Source organism: Manis javanica, chromosome 8 (genome assembly GCF_040802235.1).
Source record: "Manis javanica isolate MJ-LG chromosome 8, MJ_LKY, whole genome shotgun sequence".
Classification (NCBI taxonomy): Eukaryota; Metazoa; Chordata; class Mammalia; order Pholidota; family Manidae; genus Manis; species Manis javanica.
The window spans coordinates 25,879,733-25,898,306 of NC_133163.1; the positions used below are offsets into that span (position 1 = coordinate 25,879,733).

General features: G+C 48.0%; 2 protein-coding genes across 7 annotated transcripts in view; one reads left to right on the plus strand and one right to left on the minus strand.

The window, feature by feature from the left end:
- TTLL5 (tubulin tyrosine ligase like 5) overlaps positions 1–18,574 on the minus strand; it is a 414,761-nt gene that overhangs the window by 122,840 nt on the left and 273,347 nt on the right. The window lies entirely within an intron of this gene.
- The window catches only part of TGFB3 (transforming growth factor beta 3), a 47,685-nt gene that overhangs the window by 10,129 nt on the left and 18,982 nt on the right, over positions 1–18,574 (plus strand). For 4 of the 6 annotated variants that reach the window (XM_017672268.3, XM_037023816.2, XM_017672267.3 and 1 more), the window contains exons 3-8: positions 5,054–5,217; positions 5,500–5,629; positions 10,270–10,377; positions 12,073–12,244; positions 14,344–14,497; positions 15,373–16,582. In XM_017672268.3, coding sequence (XP_017527757.1) covers positions 5,054–5,217; positions 5,500–5,629; positions 10,270–10,377; positions 12,073–12,244; positions 14,344–14,497; positions 15,373–15,531 — 887 coding nt within the window. In that variant the 3' untranslated portion in view covers positions 15,532–16,582. Of the gene's footprint in view, positions 1–5,053; positions 5,218–5,499; positions 5,630–10,269; positions 10,378–12,072; positions 12,245–14,343; positions 14,498–15,372; positions 16,583–18,574 lie in introns of those variants that run through there. The other 2 variants (XM_073242116.1, XM_073242115.1) reach the window with 1 other exon arrangement.

The window sequence follows — 18,574 nt, forward strand, 5'->3', positions numbered from 1 at the left end:
CATGCCCTTCCACATTGCATCATTCCCAGCCCGCTCCCGCACCGCCGGGGAAGTGACAGCAGGAGCTGGAGCAAGGAGGTGGTGGAGCCTAGAGAGCAGAGCACAGCAAGGAGTCAGTTACAGTGGTGAAGGAGAAAGGGCTCCAAGGTGAGAGCAAAGAGGATAGGGCTCATCCCCTGCCTCTGCCCTGTCAGATGGGGTCCTGGAGTTCACTATCTTACAGATGAGGAGACCGGAACATGCATCAGGTAAGTCATTTGCCCCAAAATAGCAGGGACTCTAACCTAGACATTCTGCCTGCAGAAGGCATGCTTTCAAGCACTGATGCAAATGTGCAAAACAAACACCTTAAGTCCCACCTTTAACCTGTAGGCTCCAAGAGGACTTTGATTTACAACATGCATAAATCACATGTTGGACCAAGCAGGAGGGGTTGGGGCTGTTACCTTAGGAACCCTGGTGGCAGATTGCGTAGGGATAACTGGGTTGTTCGTTCTTAGCTCTGCCTATTTTTAGGGCCAGGAGATTGATGCTGCCCCAAACATTCTCCCAAACTCAAAGAAAGGGTTTTCTTTGTTGAATGAATAGTCTCAAGCAAGTGAGGCAACTACACCATGTGGAACTGGGCCAGTGACCTCAGCCTGTTTCCTTATCTGTAAAGTCGTAGATCATCTCTGAATTCCCTTTCAGCCGAAACAATTTCAGGTACAAATCTGGGATGATTCAACAGTCTCTGCTGGGGAGTGAAGGCAAGACTCTAATCCCTTGTATAATTCGCCAGGGTTTTGCTATTCTCTGGGACAGTGCATAGAGGCTTTCTCTGATGGCCGTGGTGGGGAGGGACACAGCTTTTTCAGTTCCTTTGTCATCCTGGTTAATGAGATATAACCAGTGTAGGTGCTGACTTAACTTCTGGCTTGTAATTTTGTGTTTGGCGGGAGACTCTTGTTTTCGTCCAAGGGCAGTGCTAAGAAACCAGCAAACTCAGAGTTCCTGAACAAAAAGAAAACTTGGTATTTTAGCCTTTCTCTTCTGGATGTTACAGTTAGATTTTGTTCATTCTGGAAATTAAAAGACGTTTCATGTTGAAAGAAGTCATTTGTACTAAGTGCCTCTGCCCACTGCACACGAAGTCAGTGTCCTTCCAAGCGTGGTCTAGAGTCTAGGTAAATGTGAAAAATGTGGGCTCCCAGGAACTGACCCACTCTTACAGAATCAGAATCTCTGGGGGTGGGGTCCTGGGGAGTCTGCATTTTCAACAGGTTCCCTGTTGATTCTTCAATTATCTGAAGTTTAAGACTCAGTGAAGTGGAACAAAACCTTTTCTTAGTGGATGGCAAACACAAGTGCCCACAGAGACCAGGCAGCTAGGGCAAATTTACAAGAAGAAAAGCCACAGTGTAACCACCATGACAAACTGCACAGGACCCTTGGCTGCAGGGGGATGGAGAGGGTGTGTAGGGGAGGCAGGTGGGAGACCTGAGCCCCGTTGAGAGAGGCCATCTGCTACTCAGCTTCTGCTGATTTTTGCATTTAGAAATGTGGGTCCAGCTTGACCAGATCTTACTATTTCCCAGAAGAGCAGAAAATCTGGAGCTTTCTGTGAAATTTCCCAATTTTTAACATAGGCTTAAAATGTTATGGGCTTCTAATTCAAAATTTTAAGAAATGATGCAGTGGCCAAAAACATGTCTAATACATTTAAAGGTTAACCCATTTAAAGATTAAATCGTGAAATCTGTGGTTTCTCAAACTTCCAGAGCATCTGGAAGCCATGGTACCCTTTGCAGAGCAGTATAAACGGTGGTTATCAACCCTGGATGCACAGTAGAATCATCTGGAAATCTTAAAAAGAAAGAGAAAGAGAGTGAAGGAAGGATGGAAGGAAGGAAGGGAGGGAGGAAGGAGAGAAAGAGAGAGAGAGAGAAAGAGATCTCTGGACCCACCCACTCTGGTGTAGTCAGAATCTCTGAGGGGGTCCAGACAGCATCTGTTCTTCTCCAGGCAATTCTGATCTGCAGCCAGGCTAAAGCAGCATGGCCGCGTTGCTATACATGGTCCCCTCACTGGAACCAGCAGCAGTGATACATACAAGCAAAGGGACATCTAGGAGCCCAGGTGTCTGAAAACATTTGAAAAGGCATGGTCTAAACAGGGTCAGCTGTTTCCAGGTTTTTCTATAAATATTCTATATGAATTCTTTGTTTATTTTTCTCTCCCTATAGCAAAAAGAGAAAATGGCCTCCATCAATACATATGTTTTGTGCAATGGATAAAGTTGGTCATATTTTGACTTCAAAGGTGGACCCCGTTAGTCCAGCTCTCAATAACACTAGTGTCAGCAGAAGCATGTCTTAACCACTGGGAACTGGCTCTTGCCTGAGGCCTAGGCTGGTACTCAAGGCCTATTTCACGGAGCCCTGCCACATTTTGTTGGTGAAAACATCCCTCCACTAGAGGATCTTGTAGGTCCCCTCTAACTTCCAGAGTCTCCACTTTAATAAATGAGGTATAGTTAGAAGACCTGGGTACCACCTCTGCCACTTACTAGCCGAGTGACCTTGGGAAAGTCATTTAATTTTCCTGACACTCACTTTTCTCATTTGTAAAATGGTAAATTTTACTTATTCTCATTCTTAAGGATGTTAGAAGGTCAGGTAAATTAAGAAAAGCCCTATAAAATGTAAGGTGGCATTTACTGCATTTTGTTTATTTACACTCTCATTCCACAAATTATTTAAAACACCATTATTCTTATACAGTGGATTTAATTGCCAAGAAAATTGCATTTACATTTTCTTTTCTCTCCTAGGCAATTCTTTTTTACTCACTAATGATTGTGTCTGAGCTGAGCTCCTGTCGGTTTGCTTGGGTCAGCTTATTCATGTGTGATCCTGGCCAAGACCCCTCTGGACATCAATTTCTTCATCTGCAGAGGGTTGCACTAGATGATTCCCTAACATCCCCTCGAATTATCAGAAATCTATAGAGCTCAGTCATAAAGATGGCCCTTCCTACCTCCTTGAAGTCTCCTTAGAATTCCAAGAGGGTTCATCCTAGAGAACAGATACCTGATTGACATGCTAGAAGAAATAAAGGGGGGGTGGTTACTACAGTGTCCTGAAGACCCTCTGAGTTTATCATTTCCCCCCATCTCCTGGCTTCCTGCTTTCTTGACTACACTCTGACTCTCCTTATTGGCATGCACCTTTTCCGTTCCCCTTTTCCTTTTTACAGCAATGTGCACATTGCACTGGCAAAAGCTTTATTCCCTCTTTTAACAGTTATGGAGGCACTGCTCTAACTGAAGCCGTACTGATGACAGCTCCTTCAGGAACAGAGTTTGTCAGTGCTTGAGAGGGCTGCCAGTCCAAGGAGCTTATCCATGTCCAGAGGGGTACAGACTTGCAAACTTAAAATTTAAATTGCTAGCACTGATGCCTCTTTCTGGTTCTGTTTGAAATGGTTTAGGGGATAGTTGGCAGTATTTGTTCTTTCAAAGCCAATTATTAATCAAGGCTTCATTAGCTAGCATTCACACATTTGTTTTCCTAACATCTGTTCCATTAATTCTCTAAGAACCAGTGTCAGGTCCACCAGATGGCAATTTCCAGAAACACTCCCTCATCCTTTCCTAAAGCTCAGTAGCACATTTGCTTGTTTCCAGGCCTCTGATCCTTCCCGCCTCATCCGTGACTTCCTACACCACCCCTCGGGGTGATTATGAGCTCATGCCAGCCATGTCCATTATGTGTGGAATCTGGGTCCATGAGCTTGAATTTCAAGGTCTGGCTATTGTTACCATTTGGGCAGAAAGTTTTTCTTTGGGTGTTAATGCTGCTCAGACCTTGTAAAGTGTACAGGAGAAAAGACAGGATCTTTCTCTTTCTTTTCTCCAGCTCTGAAGGGTGGGAAAGACCATTTGCTGCTTTCTTTTTTGTGGACAGGGATGAAGAAGCCAGTGGGGTGCCAGAGGCTGGCACTGCACATGCTGTCAAGGAAGAAACCCTTGGACAGAAAGGACCCAGTGGTGATGGGTCAGCTCATCTGAGGAAACATCTGTGGGTCTGCTAGGCTCAAGATGAGGGCTCTGTGCCATACCAGTACTGCCTCATTAGGTCTAGAACACAGTGCTGATGATGTCACTGCACTGCTCTAACACTTCCCATGGCTCCCTACTGTTAGTGGGAGAAATCCAACCACTCAGTCTGACATTTCAGCCTCCCCACCACCAGCCCCCAATCCACCGTCTTGACCTTGTCTCACTGGCTCTAGCCTGACTGCTTTGGGTTCCTCTTGCTCACTTGCATTTCCTGCCTTCTCTACCTTTGCGTCCACCTGACCTTCCATGTCCAATTTCTTTCCTCTCCATCCTCAAACCCTTCCCTCCTGTAGGACCCAGATCAAATGTCTCCTTTTCTGTGAAGAGCTCTGTTCCCTCCCTGCATTGATCTCTTTGCAGCAACCCCTGGGCCTCTCCAAAGGCCCTGGACACTTGCTCTCTGGCCCAATCCCCTGAATATCAAACTACCTGAAGGCAGGGGCGTGTCGATTCACTTGGGCTTCCCAGTGTTAGCACTATGCTTGGCACATAGTATTTGCTCAATACACATTTGATGCATGAATAAATGCCTAAATGAACAAACACATAAATGAATCAACTAGCTTTGAGATAATTAACCTCCTAGGGGGAATTGCTGAGATCTTTTGAAAATCTCTATTTTCTAAAAGAGTAGGAAAAGCAGGCTGGAGAGCTTGCTAGATTTGGGATTCGGAGGCAATGGGAGAAGGAGCAATTACATATGTCTGGCACCAATTACAGTCATAGGCGCAGCGTCCTGGGGCTCTGGGGCCTCCCTGCTCCTTGCTTGGGCCTGTGTGTGATTCCAGGGCCTCCAGGGATCTTCCTCCAATTTTCACCTTTAGGTGTGAGGCCTCAAGCCTCTAGGGAGGTACAGGTGTGACCTGGACCATTTGGCAAGCACCCCTTGGCCATACCCTGCTCCTGTGGGTCTCACTCATTTTGTGCCAATCCCCACTTGCTCTCTCCTAGACGAGCTGGCTGTCTGCCCCAAAGGAATCACCTCCAAGGTTTTCCGCTTCAATGTGTCCTCAGTGGAGAAAAATGGAACCAACCTGTTTCGAGCAGAATTCCGGGTCCTGCGGGTGCCCAACCCCAGCTCCAAGCGCAATGAGCAGAGGATTGAGCTCTTCCAGGTGAACCCCCTCCCAGACAGAAGCCACACAGATGGGAAAGCCAGCTCCTTTGTCATTATCCATAAGGCTCCTCGGCAGACCTGGGAGTGAATCCTGCCTTCTCTGAGCCTTCCTTTCTGTCTGTGTCTGGATTAAGAGGATTAAGGATTAACTGGGGCTCTTGGAGGAGTACTCAGGGGCTTTTCGCTTCCTCCTGCTCCCCTCACCTCTCCTTCTGCACTGTGACCCACGCTGTGGTCCTCCATCCTGGCCTTGGAACTTAGTCCTTTCTCTTCCCTGTAGATACTCCGGCCTGATGAGCACATCGCCAAACAGCGCTATATCGGCGGCAAGAACCTACCCACACGGGGCACCGCTGAGTGGCTGTCTTTTGATGTCACTGACACAGTGCGGGAGTGGCTCTTGCGAAGAGGTAGGTTGACCCTTAGGTTGTAGCATTTTGGAAGGAAACTAAGGTCCTTGGTCCTTCATGAAACAGGGGAGAGGACAGAACTAGGGGAGTCACCGATCTGGGTTCACAGCTAAGCTTTTCCCCTGACTCTGCATCCTTCATTCCTTCACTCAGCTACTATTTATTCAATGCTCACTTTGAGCCAGGCCCTGGGGATGCAACAGTGAAAGGCAGGTGAGATCCCAGATCTCATGGGGCTTTTTCTCTGGTGAACACTGACAAATGGAAATTCCAGATAGTGATCTGTACCATCGAAAACAGAAAGAGGGCAATAATAATGACTGGGTGGGATCTGACACTGGAAGCTCCAGGGGAGCTCTATGAAGAAGGCGTTTGTGCACTGCGGATTTGAATGCTGAGGAACCAGCCTGGGATGGTCAGGATCAAGGAGGTGCTAAACAAAGGAGACCCTGCAGCCCAGACCCCCAGGGGGACAAGCTTGATCTGTTCTAGCAGCAGCAGACTGGTGTAGCCAGAGCTGAGTGAGGCTGGAGGTCAGAGAGGAAGCTGGGGCTATATGCATCAGGACCTGTAAGGCCATGGTCAGGTTTTAGGACTTACTCCAAGTGTGATGAGAAGATCGGGAAGTGCTATAAGCAGGGCTGGTGATGTGTGGTGAGGTGATTTGGTTTCCATCTTTAAAAAACCCCTCTGGTTGCAGGAAGCGTGAAAACCAGTTAGGGGCCTTGGCAGCAGGCTGCATGAGAGCAAGAGCGGCTTCTGCTAGGGCAGGAGCAGTGGGTATGCAGATGATGTGACTTTGTTCTGTGTTTTGATGGTGAAGTCAGTAGGACCAGCTGATGGGCTTTGGGGTGTGAGGACACAGCAGGAGTCTAGGAGGACTTCTAAGATTTAGGACTGAACACTCAGGTGGTGACACTTACTGAAATGGGGAAGACTGGGATAAGAGCAGGTCTGGGAGCAGGTCCTGTTGTGGATGATCATGTTTGAAGGGCCTGGTATTCACCAGGCTGAGCATACCAAACTTCACATATCCCTAGTATCTCCCCAACTCGCTCTGTTTCCTCACCTGGAAAATAAGGGAATGGTTCCTTCCCTGCATGCGTCACAGAGCTGTTTTAAAGAGTGAATGTATTAGAGAGAACTTCCTGGCTGTTAGCCTGTTACATGAGAGTAAGATAAAGAAACTGAGGCCCAGAGAAGTGGCTTAAGCAGGGTCATCTGGCCTGAATGAGAACTGGAGTTTCCTCCCTGACAGTCATTGTGCTTCATGACATCATACTCTGCTGTTTCTGCCCTTCTTGACTTGGCGGTCCAGCCTAGTCTGGTATTCGGTTTGGGGGGGTTACCTATGGCGGTTCCACCTGTTCCTTCTCTCCCCCTCAGTGAAGAGTTTTGTACGTCCATCAGCCGTGTAGAGCCACTGTCCACATGCTGATGTCCAGAGTCCTTGGGGCAGATGGGTTCCTTTCTTCTCCTTGATGTTTTTAGAAATTAGGGGTTAAAGCTCTAAGACAGTGATCACAAACTATTTGGCCTACATATTGTTTTAAATTTAACTACTGTTCAACAGTTTTTGTTCTTGCTTTCAAAGTCAGGATATTTCACATAAAACTTGGACTTCGGGCTTTTCTTGAAAAATCAGATTTCCTGGTAACTATCCACCAGAGATGAGTAGTGGCCACCTGCTGAGGTGGGGCATGCCTTCTTCACGTCACCACATGCTCCACCATTACCCACTGTTTCCCAAGAGTAAAGCTGGCAGTCCCTATTTAGCATGATATGCCGGCTTGCTTTGCTCATTTTTGTAACCTGCCTGGGCTCTGAAGGCATCCAAATTTCCAAGTCCCCATCTAAGTGGCATTGCCTGGTGGCTAAGCTGGCAGATCATGTGCTTGGGTTCCATGGGCTGTCTTATCTCTAAGGGTACCCAGGAATTCTATCCTATATCCCCTACTGAACACAAAGGCAGAAGCCTAGGAGAACCCACGTGGATCAGCTGACAGTAGTCCTGTTGGGAATTCTGACTCAGACTGCACTCTGCCTAGAGCCCGACATGGCTACAGAAAGGAGAGGCCAGGGAAATTAATCTCTTAGCTTCCCTGTCTGATTTTGATCAGCCCCACCTGGATTTCTTTGAAGCCCTGGGCACTTGAAGGAGGAGTTCTTATTTTCACAGCTGCAGAACTCAATGAGAAGTTTGCATTGAGAATGATTTCCATCCTCCTTGAGACATCAAAAAGACAATTTCGTAATAAAACCTATGGGTTCCCCACCCACCATCTCATTGCTGCCAATTCTGAGGTTAGTTCTTCATTAGAAACTTCAGTTCCCATTCAGGCAGATGTTGCCCACCCCTTACACAGGGGAATCATGCACAGACCTTTACTTGTGCAGAGCTCATAAGTTTCTGCAGTTTTTGGCCCCAAACAAGGCAGCAAATGGATTCCAAATGGAGCAGCCGTGGTGTGGATGGATAAAGAAACTGAGTCGCGCACATGGTCTTGCATTCATTCAGCAAACATCTGAGAGCCTACTGTGCACCCAGTTCCCAGGCAGCCATCAGGGGTGGGGGAGGGGGTCAGTCCTTGTACTTCTGTGCTATTACTCCACACAGTCTGAGTTTCTCAGGGTAGAGAATCAGGCCTCCCACAGCAGGCTGGGCAGGAAGCATGCCCAGAGTCGTGGCTCCGGCTGGGGGGATCCTGGGAAAGCACAGCCCTTGTGTATCCCAGTGAATGTGTGGGCATCTTCCTGATGGTCTCCGTTGCCCCCTCTTTGTCCCTCCTTGCCTCTAACAATTAAGAGTGGGGCTCTGGCATCAGGCTGCCCATGTTTGAAACTTGGCTCTCCCACTAACTGGTTGGGTAAGCCATTAATTTCCCTAAGCCTCAGGGTCCTCATCTGTACAATGGGGGATGATACTAGTTCTGCCTTTGTAGGATTATTGTGAGTTATTATAATGATTAAGGCATGTAGATCCTTAAAGTGGTACTTGACAGCTACCTGCTGAGCATGTAGTCATACCCATCAAATGTTGGTGATTATTGTCATCACTGCCTGAGCCCTCTATGTGGACAGAGCCTATTGGCCAAGCCAGGCCACTATCGCACTGGTACCCTAACCCTAACTCTCCCCAGCACATCTGTCTGCACCTTGACTTTCTAACTCACAGAATTGTAGAACTGGCCCACTCCAGGTCTCTCTTGGCCTGGCTTCAACTCTTTTGTTAAGAGGAGGTATACTGTGAAGCCCATTTCAGCGACTTCCACTCCTTCCTTCAGCTGCCTTAAACCTGGAAGAGAACGCTGCTTATGCCAAGCTCTCTACTCGCTTTTTGTTCTGTAGCTGGAGCTCAGCTTTTTGCTGTATTGCCTCCCCCTCCACAACAGATCTAGCTTTTTGGAACAGACCAAGCTTAGCAGGTGTCAGTGTGTCCCTGAGGCTGCCCTGACTTGGGGCAAGGTAAATGAGGCTGGATTCTGCACTTTGTGGAGGAAGGGATTGAGCTGGCTTTTAACTAGCAGCACTGGGACACCCAGGCCTGCCTATAAGTAACTCAAATCTCTGGGGTGGGCCGTTACTGCCCATTAGAAGGATGCTGAGTTGGCCTGGACTATGTGGGGTTTTTCCTGATGACTCCAGATTTCTGTCCCCAGGTTTGTCCCAAGGCTGGATGCTCACACAGCCTCCAGGCTTCCTCATGCTCATTCTCTCTGAGCTCATGTCATCTGCGCCCTTGGCCATGGCCCTCTGCCATCCCCGGCCTGTGCTCTCATTTCACAGCTGTCTTCCTGAGTGGATCGTTGTCCCACAGGGAGCCATGCACATTTCCAATTTTCCCAGAAAGTGAACAAAGATGCCCAAAGAAGAAAATTCCAAGTGACTTTTACCTCATTCTGTCTTTTTCTGTAAGGAAAATATGGCCACATATAACCATGATTTTCATCTTACCTCCTTGGGAGCTGCCCCCTCCCTCGGTGTCCACGACTGTGGCCTTGGTACAGAGGCTTGCATCTTCCGCCCACATGCCCTCTGCTGCCTGTTGGCAGGTGACCTTGCCTCCATCATCACCTCCTGGCCTTTAACCCCAGGCTCAGACTGTGCCTTCCTCCTTCATCCTGTGGCCCTTTGAATCACTGCCTCTCTGCTCCAGAGTCCTTCAGTGACCCCTCCCTTGGCTCTGCCAGCCCCCTGTCTTCCCTTCATCCTTCCTCAGCAGGCTGGCTTGAATATCTCTTCTCCCAACAAACACCTAGGTGCTGTGACTGTTGGTTTTCTTCCTTCCTGTATCCTCATTTTTTTTGCCCCCAAGTAGGCAGGTGACAATTTTTCCAATATCATCGTTTGCAAATAGGACACTGAAAATGTTAAAACTCTCCTTCCTAATGCCCGTGAGTTTATGCCTCCACTGGTTGTTCATAATGTAACAGAAATATGAGCATGTGGCAACATATGCATGAAAGTCCACTCTAGCTTGCCAGCACTTTCTGTCTCCCAGGACCCTCAGTATACCTCAGTTCCTGTGCCTGCCTATGGGAGCAGAGGCCCCTGACCCACACATGTAGTGGGTGGGTGGGTGGCATACTTCCCTATCACACAAATTGCTTTTCTCACCAACTCTGTGTCTTATTTTGCAGAGTCCAATTTAGGCCTGGAAATCAGCATTCATTGCCCATGTCACACCTTCCAGCCCAATGGAGATATTCTGGAAAACATTCATGAGGTGATGGAAATCAAATTCAAAGGTAACAAGTGGATGTGTATAGTAAGATGCAGACGGGCAGTTAATGAGGCAACATAGGACAGGAGACCCCAAGAAAAGGAACCAGGCTCCCTCACAGAGATGGCCAACTGTTCTGTACTTGAGTAATTCTGCTTTGCCCATGAGTGGGATTTTCTGTTGAGATAGAGACGACCTTAGCATCTGGAAGGCAGTGTTACACTGGGAAGAGCGGTGCAGTCATGGAGGCAAGCTTGATGCCGCTCTGAGCTCAGTCAACAAGATGGAGAGGAGAGCACCTCTTTCTCAGGGTTGTCATGTGAATTGAATGAGATAACAAAGGTAAAACACAGTGCCACAAATGCTCAACAGGTAATAGTTGTGTTCCTCTTCCCTAAAAGAAATGAACTTTGGTGGCCCTGAACATGAGTGCCCTGGATGGAGTTTTCCAGAAGCTGCGGGCCCACCTGATCCTTACCCGGGAGTCAGACGGGTTTGAATGACCACTTCAGGCCTCAGGGAGTTTGTGTTGAGATGGTGAAACAGTTGAGAGTCTCTCTGGCTTATCAGAAAGGAAATGTTTCCAAGGCGCTCATCTTCCAGCCTCCGCATTTCAGGGAAGTCCTCTTTTCCTTTCATAGTCCCATCCTGGGTAACTGAGGTGTGCCTGCGGCCAGGTGGTGTGTCAAGCTCAAGCCAACCAAGTCAGAGCCCGAGGACAGAGGCTTGTCTGAGGCAAGGTGCAGGCCTCTCTTGGCTCTTAGCTTCTTGGGCTCTATTTCAGAGCTTATTTTTCCTAAAAGCCAGGCACTTGACATCTAGTCACAGAACCTCAGGGCTCAAAAGACCTCTGGAGTCCTACCTACACTCCAGGTTAGGATGGAACACGTCCACTTCAGTAAACAGATAACTTGTTCATAGAGATTTTCAGACAGGGAACTTTGAGATCGAGGCTTCCCATCTGTCTCAGGTCCTTTCTCGTGCCCCTTTGTGAGATCCAGGTCCATTCTGTCACTGTGCAAATTAAACTCATGTTCCTGTCCTTGGTGGGGGAGGAAAGTTGGCAGTTGTCTGTCACAAAACAGATGTGCTTTTAGTTGAGAGTCTTTCTAATTCAGTTGCCTGTCTTTTCCTTTTCAGAGGAAATAATGGGTTTTCTTTCCCGAGTGTGTTTGCTAAGCTGTTTATCACACTCTTCGCTATCTCCTCTGACTTTGATAATGAAAACACTGTGAAACTCTAGGTGCCATGTGAATGTTAACAGCCATTCAGTCCTGTTCCTTCAGCTCTCACTGAATCTATTGTAAATTGTGACACCTTAACTATAGGTAGGACTGCTTTGCCAATTCAGATTATAAGAAGAGCTCACACCCCAAGATTCTAAATCTCAGAATCTAAAGTGACAACCCGAAGGAGTTAGGTGGGGAAGCCTGGGGACAGGGATGCCACACAGATCCCTGCAGATCCCCAGGAAGCTCTTGGGAAAGGCTGTCTGCCCTCTGAAAGATTTATGTGCAGGAGTCCTGGGGGCATCTGACTGTGAGTGGGTGTCTTGTGAGATCCTTTGACCCCCGTTCTGCCACCAGCCTTCCCCTTCCTGAAGCGGAGCATTAACATGAAGCCCCATCTCTCCCAAAGCCTTCTTCGAAGATGGCGCACACTGTCCCTCCTCCTGACAATGATGGGCTAGATGAGGAAACATCCCCCTTTCCTTCTGCAGGTGTGGACAGTGAGGATGACCACGGCCGGGGAGATCTGGGGCGCCTCAAGAAGCAGAAGGACCACCACAACCCTCATCTAATCCTCATGATGATTCCCCCACACCGGCTTGACAACCCAGGCCAGGGGGGTCAGAGGAAGAAGCGGGCCCTGGACACCAATTACTGCTTCCGGTGAGCATGGGCCTATGCAGGGCCCATGAACTCCAGGGACCACACTGACCGTGTGCCTGCTGTGGCTCAGCCCTAGGCCTACGCCGCCCTGACCCGAGGGTCCCTGAGGCTGTTCCCAGTTATTTCCAGGAAAGATTTACCACCTCTTACAGATCTCCTTCCGTTTCCCTGGGAGCCCCACTTTTCCTGCAGCTCAGCTCTGTAGGGCCTGGATGAAGTAAATGAGGAGAGTGTTGCTAAGATAGTTTGGATTGGAGAGACTTGGCTTGAAGCCTCTCCATGGTTCTCATGTTTTAAAGTACTTATAGGGTATGTTTGGTGGGGGGGGCGGGAAATTAATGCAAGAATTACCCCTAGGAAAGTTGTGCTCACTTCCCTACGAAAGGTCCAAGGGGGCTCCTTGGATGAGGGAAAATAGGGCAGTCTTCACTGGAGCTCAAGAAATTAGTGTACTAATGCAGAAGTAGTTGTGTAGTCACTCTGAATAGATTAAAAATAGACAGAGCCTTTTCCCTTATTTAGGAAGTAAGTTCTTATAAGGGAAGGGGATGACAAAGCATGCATAGCAATTACTGAAAGGTAGAAAATGACCACATCCATGACATGGTCTAAGGTTAAAACGCCTTAAGAATTTGGAGCAAGGAGTTCATCTAGGGACACAGGAAGGGCTTTGGGAGGGTGTGGAAGTTGAACGTTCAAGGACTAATGAGGATATGAGATGAAGAAGCACTTCCAGTAAAAGAAAGAGCAGGGATGGACCAGTTTGGCTGGAAAGGAGGATGCATGAATGGAGTTGGGGAGAATCAGTTGGGAAATCTTTGATCTGAAACCATGTTTTATGAGGAACACGTAAATGAACTAGGGATGCTGGGCTTGGGGAACAGAAGGTGAAGGAGAGGCTATATAGTCGCTTTCAAATATCTGAAGGCTGGCCTCTAGATAAGCCCTGTGTGGCTCTCAGTCCGCTAGGAATGAATGCCCTTGGCTACAAGCAACAGTCGCCTAAACCACAGAGGATTTCTTGTTCATAAGCAGCCTGTAGCAGCAGGCTCAGGGTTGGTCTGCTGCCTGATTATGTCCTTGGATACACAGGCTTTCTCTCTAGTATGCTATGCTGAGTAGGCTGGCTTCCTTTCCATCTTCTTGCCGGTCACAGTGACTGCTAGAGCTCCAGGTGTCTTGTCCATGCTCCAGGCAAGAAGGGGGAGGAGGCATAGCCAGTGGCATTCTTCTTCTGCCTGTGACCTTTGTAAACAGTCAAACATTTTTGCCATAATGTACCCTCACCCCCTGTACCCTCTTATGCCTGACTGGTCACTGGGTTCCATGGCCACACCTACCTGCAAGGGAGGCCAGGAAAGCAAATGTCTGGTGATGGGAGGTGGCGAAGAAGGGAGTGGGAATGGGTGGGTAACAGTCTGTCATGGTTCACCCTTGGAACCCGCAGCAGCCAGGTTTTGGCCAATAGCTGACTTTGAAAGATCTAGGTTTCAGCAGATATTGAAATACAGGCTAGATGCCTGCATGGCAAGGGGCACTGCCAAATGGATTTTGGCGGGCAACAGAACTGAAGTGGCCTGATAATCCATTTGGGGTGATCTGGGAATCATGAGTCTACCAGAAAGATATGCCTCCTTTTGATTTGATGGCCTCTAGATTTGGTTTAAGCAGTCATTTACTATAGTATGTAAGTACATGAGCTTAAGTTCATTTCTGGTCAGGTGCACATTAAGAAGGTAACAATAAAACCAACCTCAGCAAAGCTGAGTTGTCTAATAAACATTCAGTACTTGGTTTTATGTGGAGCAATTTATGTCTCTACTTTGATTCACGATGTAAAAGGTGGTAGGGCCACCTTTTCCTTTTTTATCTTCCTTGTGCATCATCTTTATCTGCCTTTTATGGCCTTGGGATCATGGTCATGCCATTATGGTTCATACAGCTCCATGTACTTGAACCTGGGATTGCACTGTTTAGGGCCATTTCTTTTAGTGACAAGGAGGGACTCTAAGGGCAAATACGAGGGCCATTTGTGAAGTTTTTTTTACATTGGTGGTTTCCTTTGAGGTTCATTTTCTGTAAATGTTTTCTCGTTGTAGCAATTTGGAGGAGAACTGCTGCGTGCGCCCTCTCTACATTGACTTCCGGCAGGACCTGGGCTGGAAATGGGTCCATGAACCTAAGGGCTACTATGCCAACTTCTGCTCAGGCCCTTGTCCATACCTCCGCAGTGCAGACACAACCCACAGCACGGTATGGAGCAAGACTCATGCCCTGTGGGGCACTGGGGCTGAGCCAGCCAGGCCACTGGTTAGAAAGAATGAACAGAGGAGTGAATGGTAAATGAGTGAAAGATGATCCAGAGTGAGTGAAACCCTGGCCCAGCTCTCTTGGCCACATTATGCCCTTTCAAATATCTTCCATAGTTTCAACCACACCTTTTTCCTCTAAAGCTGGAGTGCCATACTGGAAATTAATTAGCTGTCATATACCACTCTGTATGTTAGAGATGTGTGCATGTGGCTGGCAGGGCAGAAAGGCTTCCAAAGAAGTCTGAAAATTCCAGCCTCTTGAATGTCGAAGCGTTTGAAAGACCACGTAAAGCACACAGAAGAAGCTCATATGAAGCAATGGGAAGAGAAAGGGAGTGGGAAGTCCACATCTCTTAAACTAGATTGTCTTTCCCTCAAGGGGAATAAAAAAATAGGGCAGTAATTTGTGAGGCATGTTTGTAGTAGCTCATTCTTGTTACATCCTGTCTGGGGCCATACACTCTGGCACTTACTGATGGCCCCAGGCAGCATTCAGTGAGAACATTGCTCAACGAAGTGACCATTTATAGCTAGGAAGACCAGTACTGGAGAGTTTTCTTAACAGTGAAGGGAATTTCATCATCTATTTAAAGTCACCCAGTAGCCGTTCTTGTGTGTGACAGCTGTCCTCCGACCAGAGCACGTGCCCGCCACTCCTTCCTGGGGGGTGGACAGGGACTAGTCGCTTACCCCACGGAGCAGCATCAGCGGCCATTCTACCTGTGGCTCCGTCTCCGGAGCGGTCCCTAGAACTTGCGGGGGGCTCCAGGCCTGAGGCGTGGCTTTCTAACCCCTAAATGTTGTGTCCTCCCCCAGGTGCTGGGCCTGTACAACACCCTGAATCCTGAAGCGTCTGCCTCACCGTGCTGTGTGCCCCAGGACCTGGAGCCCCTGACCATCCTGTACTATGTCGGGAGGACCCCCAAGGTGGAGCAGCTCTCTAACATGGTGGTGAAGTCCTGTAAGTGCAGCTGAGACCCGGCCTGCAGCAGACACAGGAGGGGAGGAGCGCCATTGCCTGACTGCCTGCTCCTCGGGAAACAAAAGCAACAGCTCTCACCTAGGGGCCTGGGGCCCATAACCTTCAGCTCCAGGCAGATGGCTGAGACGGAGGTCCCCTTCTGGGACATTTCTCTTTCTTGCTGGCTCTGAGAATCACTGTGGTCAGGAAAGTGTGGCTTTGGTTAGGGGAAGGCCGAACTCTTCAGAACACAGAGTTTCTGTGTAGACAGGTGGGGACAGAGGAAGAGGGATGGCAGGTTGACACGTGTGGCAGTGGGAACTGGGGTACCCTAGGGAGGAGGAAGGGCAGAGAACGGCTGGGACAGGGCCAGACCGGAAGACACTTCTGACCTGAGGTCAGATTTGCTCATCGCTGCCCCACATCTGCTCTAGGGAATCTGGATCACGTTATACAAGGCAAGCATTTTTTTCTTCAGACAGGTTACAAGACAAAGTCCCAGAATTCTATCTCATACTGCCCAGTATTAAGGACAAATCTGTTATTTTTGCAAATTTTCCTCTTGACGTCAATCAGCATTGAGGGTCATTACAGGGAGAAAATCCAGGTAATGTAGTTCCTGGGCCATCAACTCTAGCGGGCCCTATGGATATGCTGAACTCAGAAGCACAAGCGGGTAATTAACCCTCTTCTGTCTGCCCTCTGGGTCCCTCCTCTAACCTCCTTCTTCAATCACATTTCCCCTTGGACATATGGCTAGACATCTTCCAGGCCAGGGTACACAGATCTGGATTTGGGGTCTCTGCAGCCTTGGGGCATTAAAGGATCTCCCTGTGCCCCCAAGACCCTGTGTCCACCTGATATTCCTGGAAGCAGGTGCTACATGTGAGGCATGAGGGGCAGTGGCACATGTGCCACATAATGACTTGGGCCCAGACACATAGACTGAGGTATAAAGACAAATATTACTCTCAAAATCTTTGTATAAATAAATATTTTTGGGGAATCTTGGATCATTTCATCTTCTGGAAAACTGTTTCTAAAACAGTAAAGGCCTAACTTTAAGGTGGGAGCCTGACTTGATAAATATCCTTTATTACCCTTTCCTTAATTTCATGTCCACATCTATTAAACAGAGGTAACTGGAAACTGGGGCAGATAATCTTGAACACCAAGTATCTTGTTTAGCTTGAAAACCCTGGATGGTGGCACACAGTGCTGCCTTCTGTCAGATGAGAAGACTGAGCTATTGTTTGAGTTCCTTTCCTTCTTGCAGAGCATTTTTTTCTCAGACACACGGAGGCATTGGCTCAGATTTGCAGACAGTGTATGAATGGCTCTTCATTTAACTGGGCAAAATCACTTGGTGTGGGCCCTTGTGGAAATGCGTTGGGTTGTACATTCATTATAAATTACCAACATCACCGTTTTTGAAAGTCTCATCTCACCCCCCCATAACAAATGAAAATTAGAGAAACAATCTGTGGCAAATGGCCTAAGAAAATGAGGCTCATCCTGTTTCAGGGTAAGCCTAAGGAGCTCACCAGGAGCCCCTTTCAGACAACAGGCCTCTTGTCAGGGATCTGGAACTGGGAGAGGCCAGGTGAGGCACAACCCACTGCTCTCTCGTGAGGTCACAGATCCCAGAGTGATGCAGAATTCTACTGTGGTGTTACTGTCCACCTGAAAAAACCATCTGCAATGAGTGAGGAATCATCTAGCAGTTCCTGAAAAACATGTTCCTCTACTGAGATCTCTACCACTGATTAAAAAAAAAGTCTGTCTGAACTAAAATTTGTAGGTTGAAGGAAGTGTCTATGTCTGTGTGTCTGCATGTGTGTGTGTGTGTGTGTAGGTATGTGTTCTTGCTCCTTTCAGACTTCTTCCAAACTGAACTCCTGAATTTGGTCACCAAGATTCTTTCCTGCTTTATCCATGCTTAGCCAATTCTAAGGGCGTCTCTCTCAGCCTCCATCCCATGTGGCACCCATTTATTCCACTGTACTTCAGGGTATGTTCCTGCCCTGACCGTGGCTGGTGGGACTGTGTTCTGCATTACCCAAGGGAGCCAGTGGGTCCAGAGTGTAAAGTAGCCTACCCGGCGTGGCGGCCACGGGCTCCTGCAATCCCAGGTTTCAGAACCTAGTCACTTGTGGCAGCCATTCTCAAATTTCAGTGGGTATGAAGACTCACCCAAGTGGTTACTAAAAATGTACAACTTCAGGCTGCAGCTCTAGAGATACCTTTCAGCCTGGGGTAGGGTCCAGGCTGTTGAAAACTCCATTTTGAGAAGCACTGCATATACTTGACACTGTTGGTGCTAACTTGAGGCTTAAGTCAGGAAGAGAGACATGATCTGGCCATAGGCTCCTTTTCATTCAGCTTCACAGGATGTCACTAAAACACTGGCCTGTGCTTCATCCTAATGGACCAAGGCACTGAGAAGTACCCCAAAGGAAGCAGAACACTCCAGGATCCCAAATGTGCTTTGAATCTTAGAGCTCTATTAATTGGCAGATACAAATATCGGCAGGTTTGCAGCCCAGCCTCCCCATTCCACGTCATGTTTTACAGATACTACAGAAAGTTGAACCACTGTCTGTCATCTGCAAAAATACATGCTTGTTTTCAGGGAGGGTCAGGAGGGACACCAGAAATGGCACTGTTGCTAGAGGGAGGATGGTATGATCTACTGGGTTTATTACCAATAGAAGTCCGTACCAGTAAAAGTGACTTGGAAGTATTTGGGTGAACGAAGGGAGAGGTCTGGAGTCTGGTCCTACACCTGATGGGCATGTGCTGAACGCAGTGAGAGATTGGCTTGAGGCTTCAATCCCGATGGTTGCTGAGGGCAATTCCAAGCACTCCAGTTGGTCCAAAAGTTCTTTTGCTGGGATTCTCCCCTTATCCTTTTTCTCAAGATCCATTTGGTGAGTCTCCCCAAATACCTTATTTCACAATTCTACACACTAGCAGCGGATTCTGAAGGAATTCCAATTTGTCTCCTAACCAATACATAACCAAGTTAGCAAATGGTTAAGATGGTCTTTTAACTAC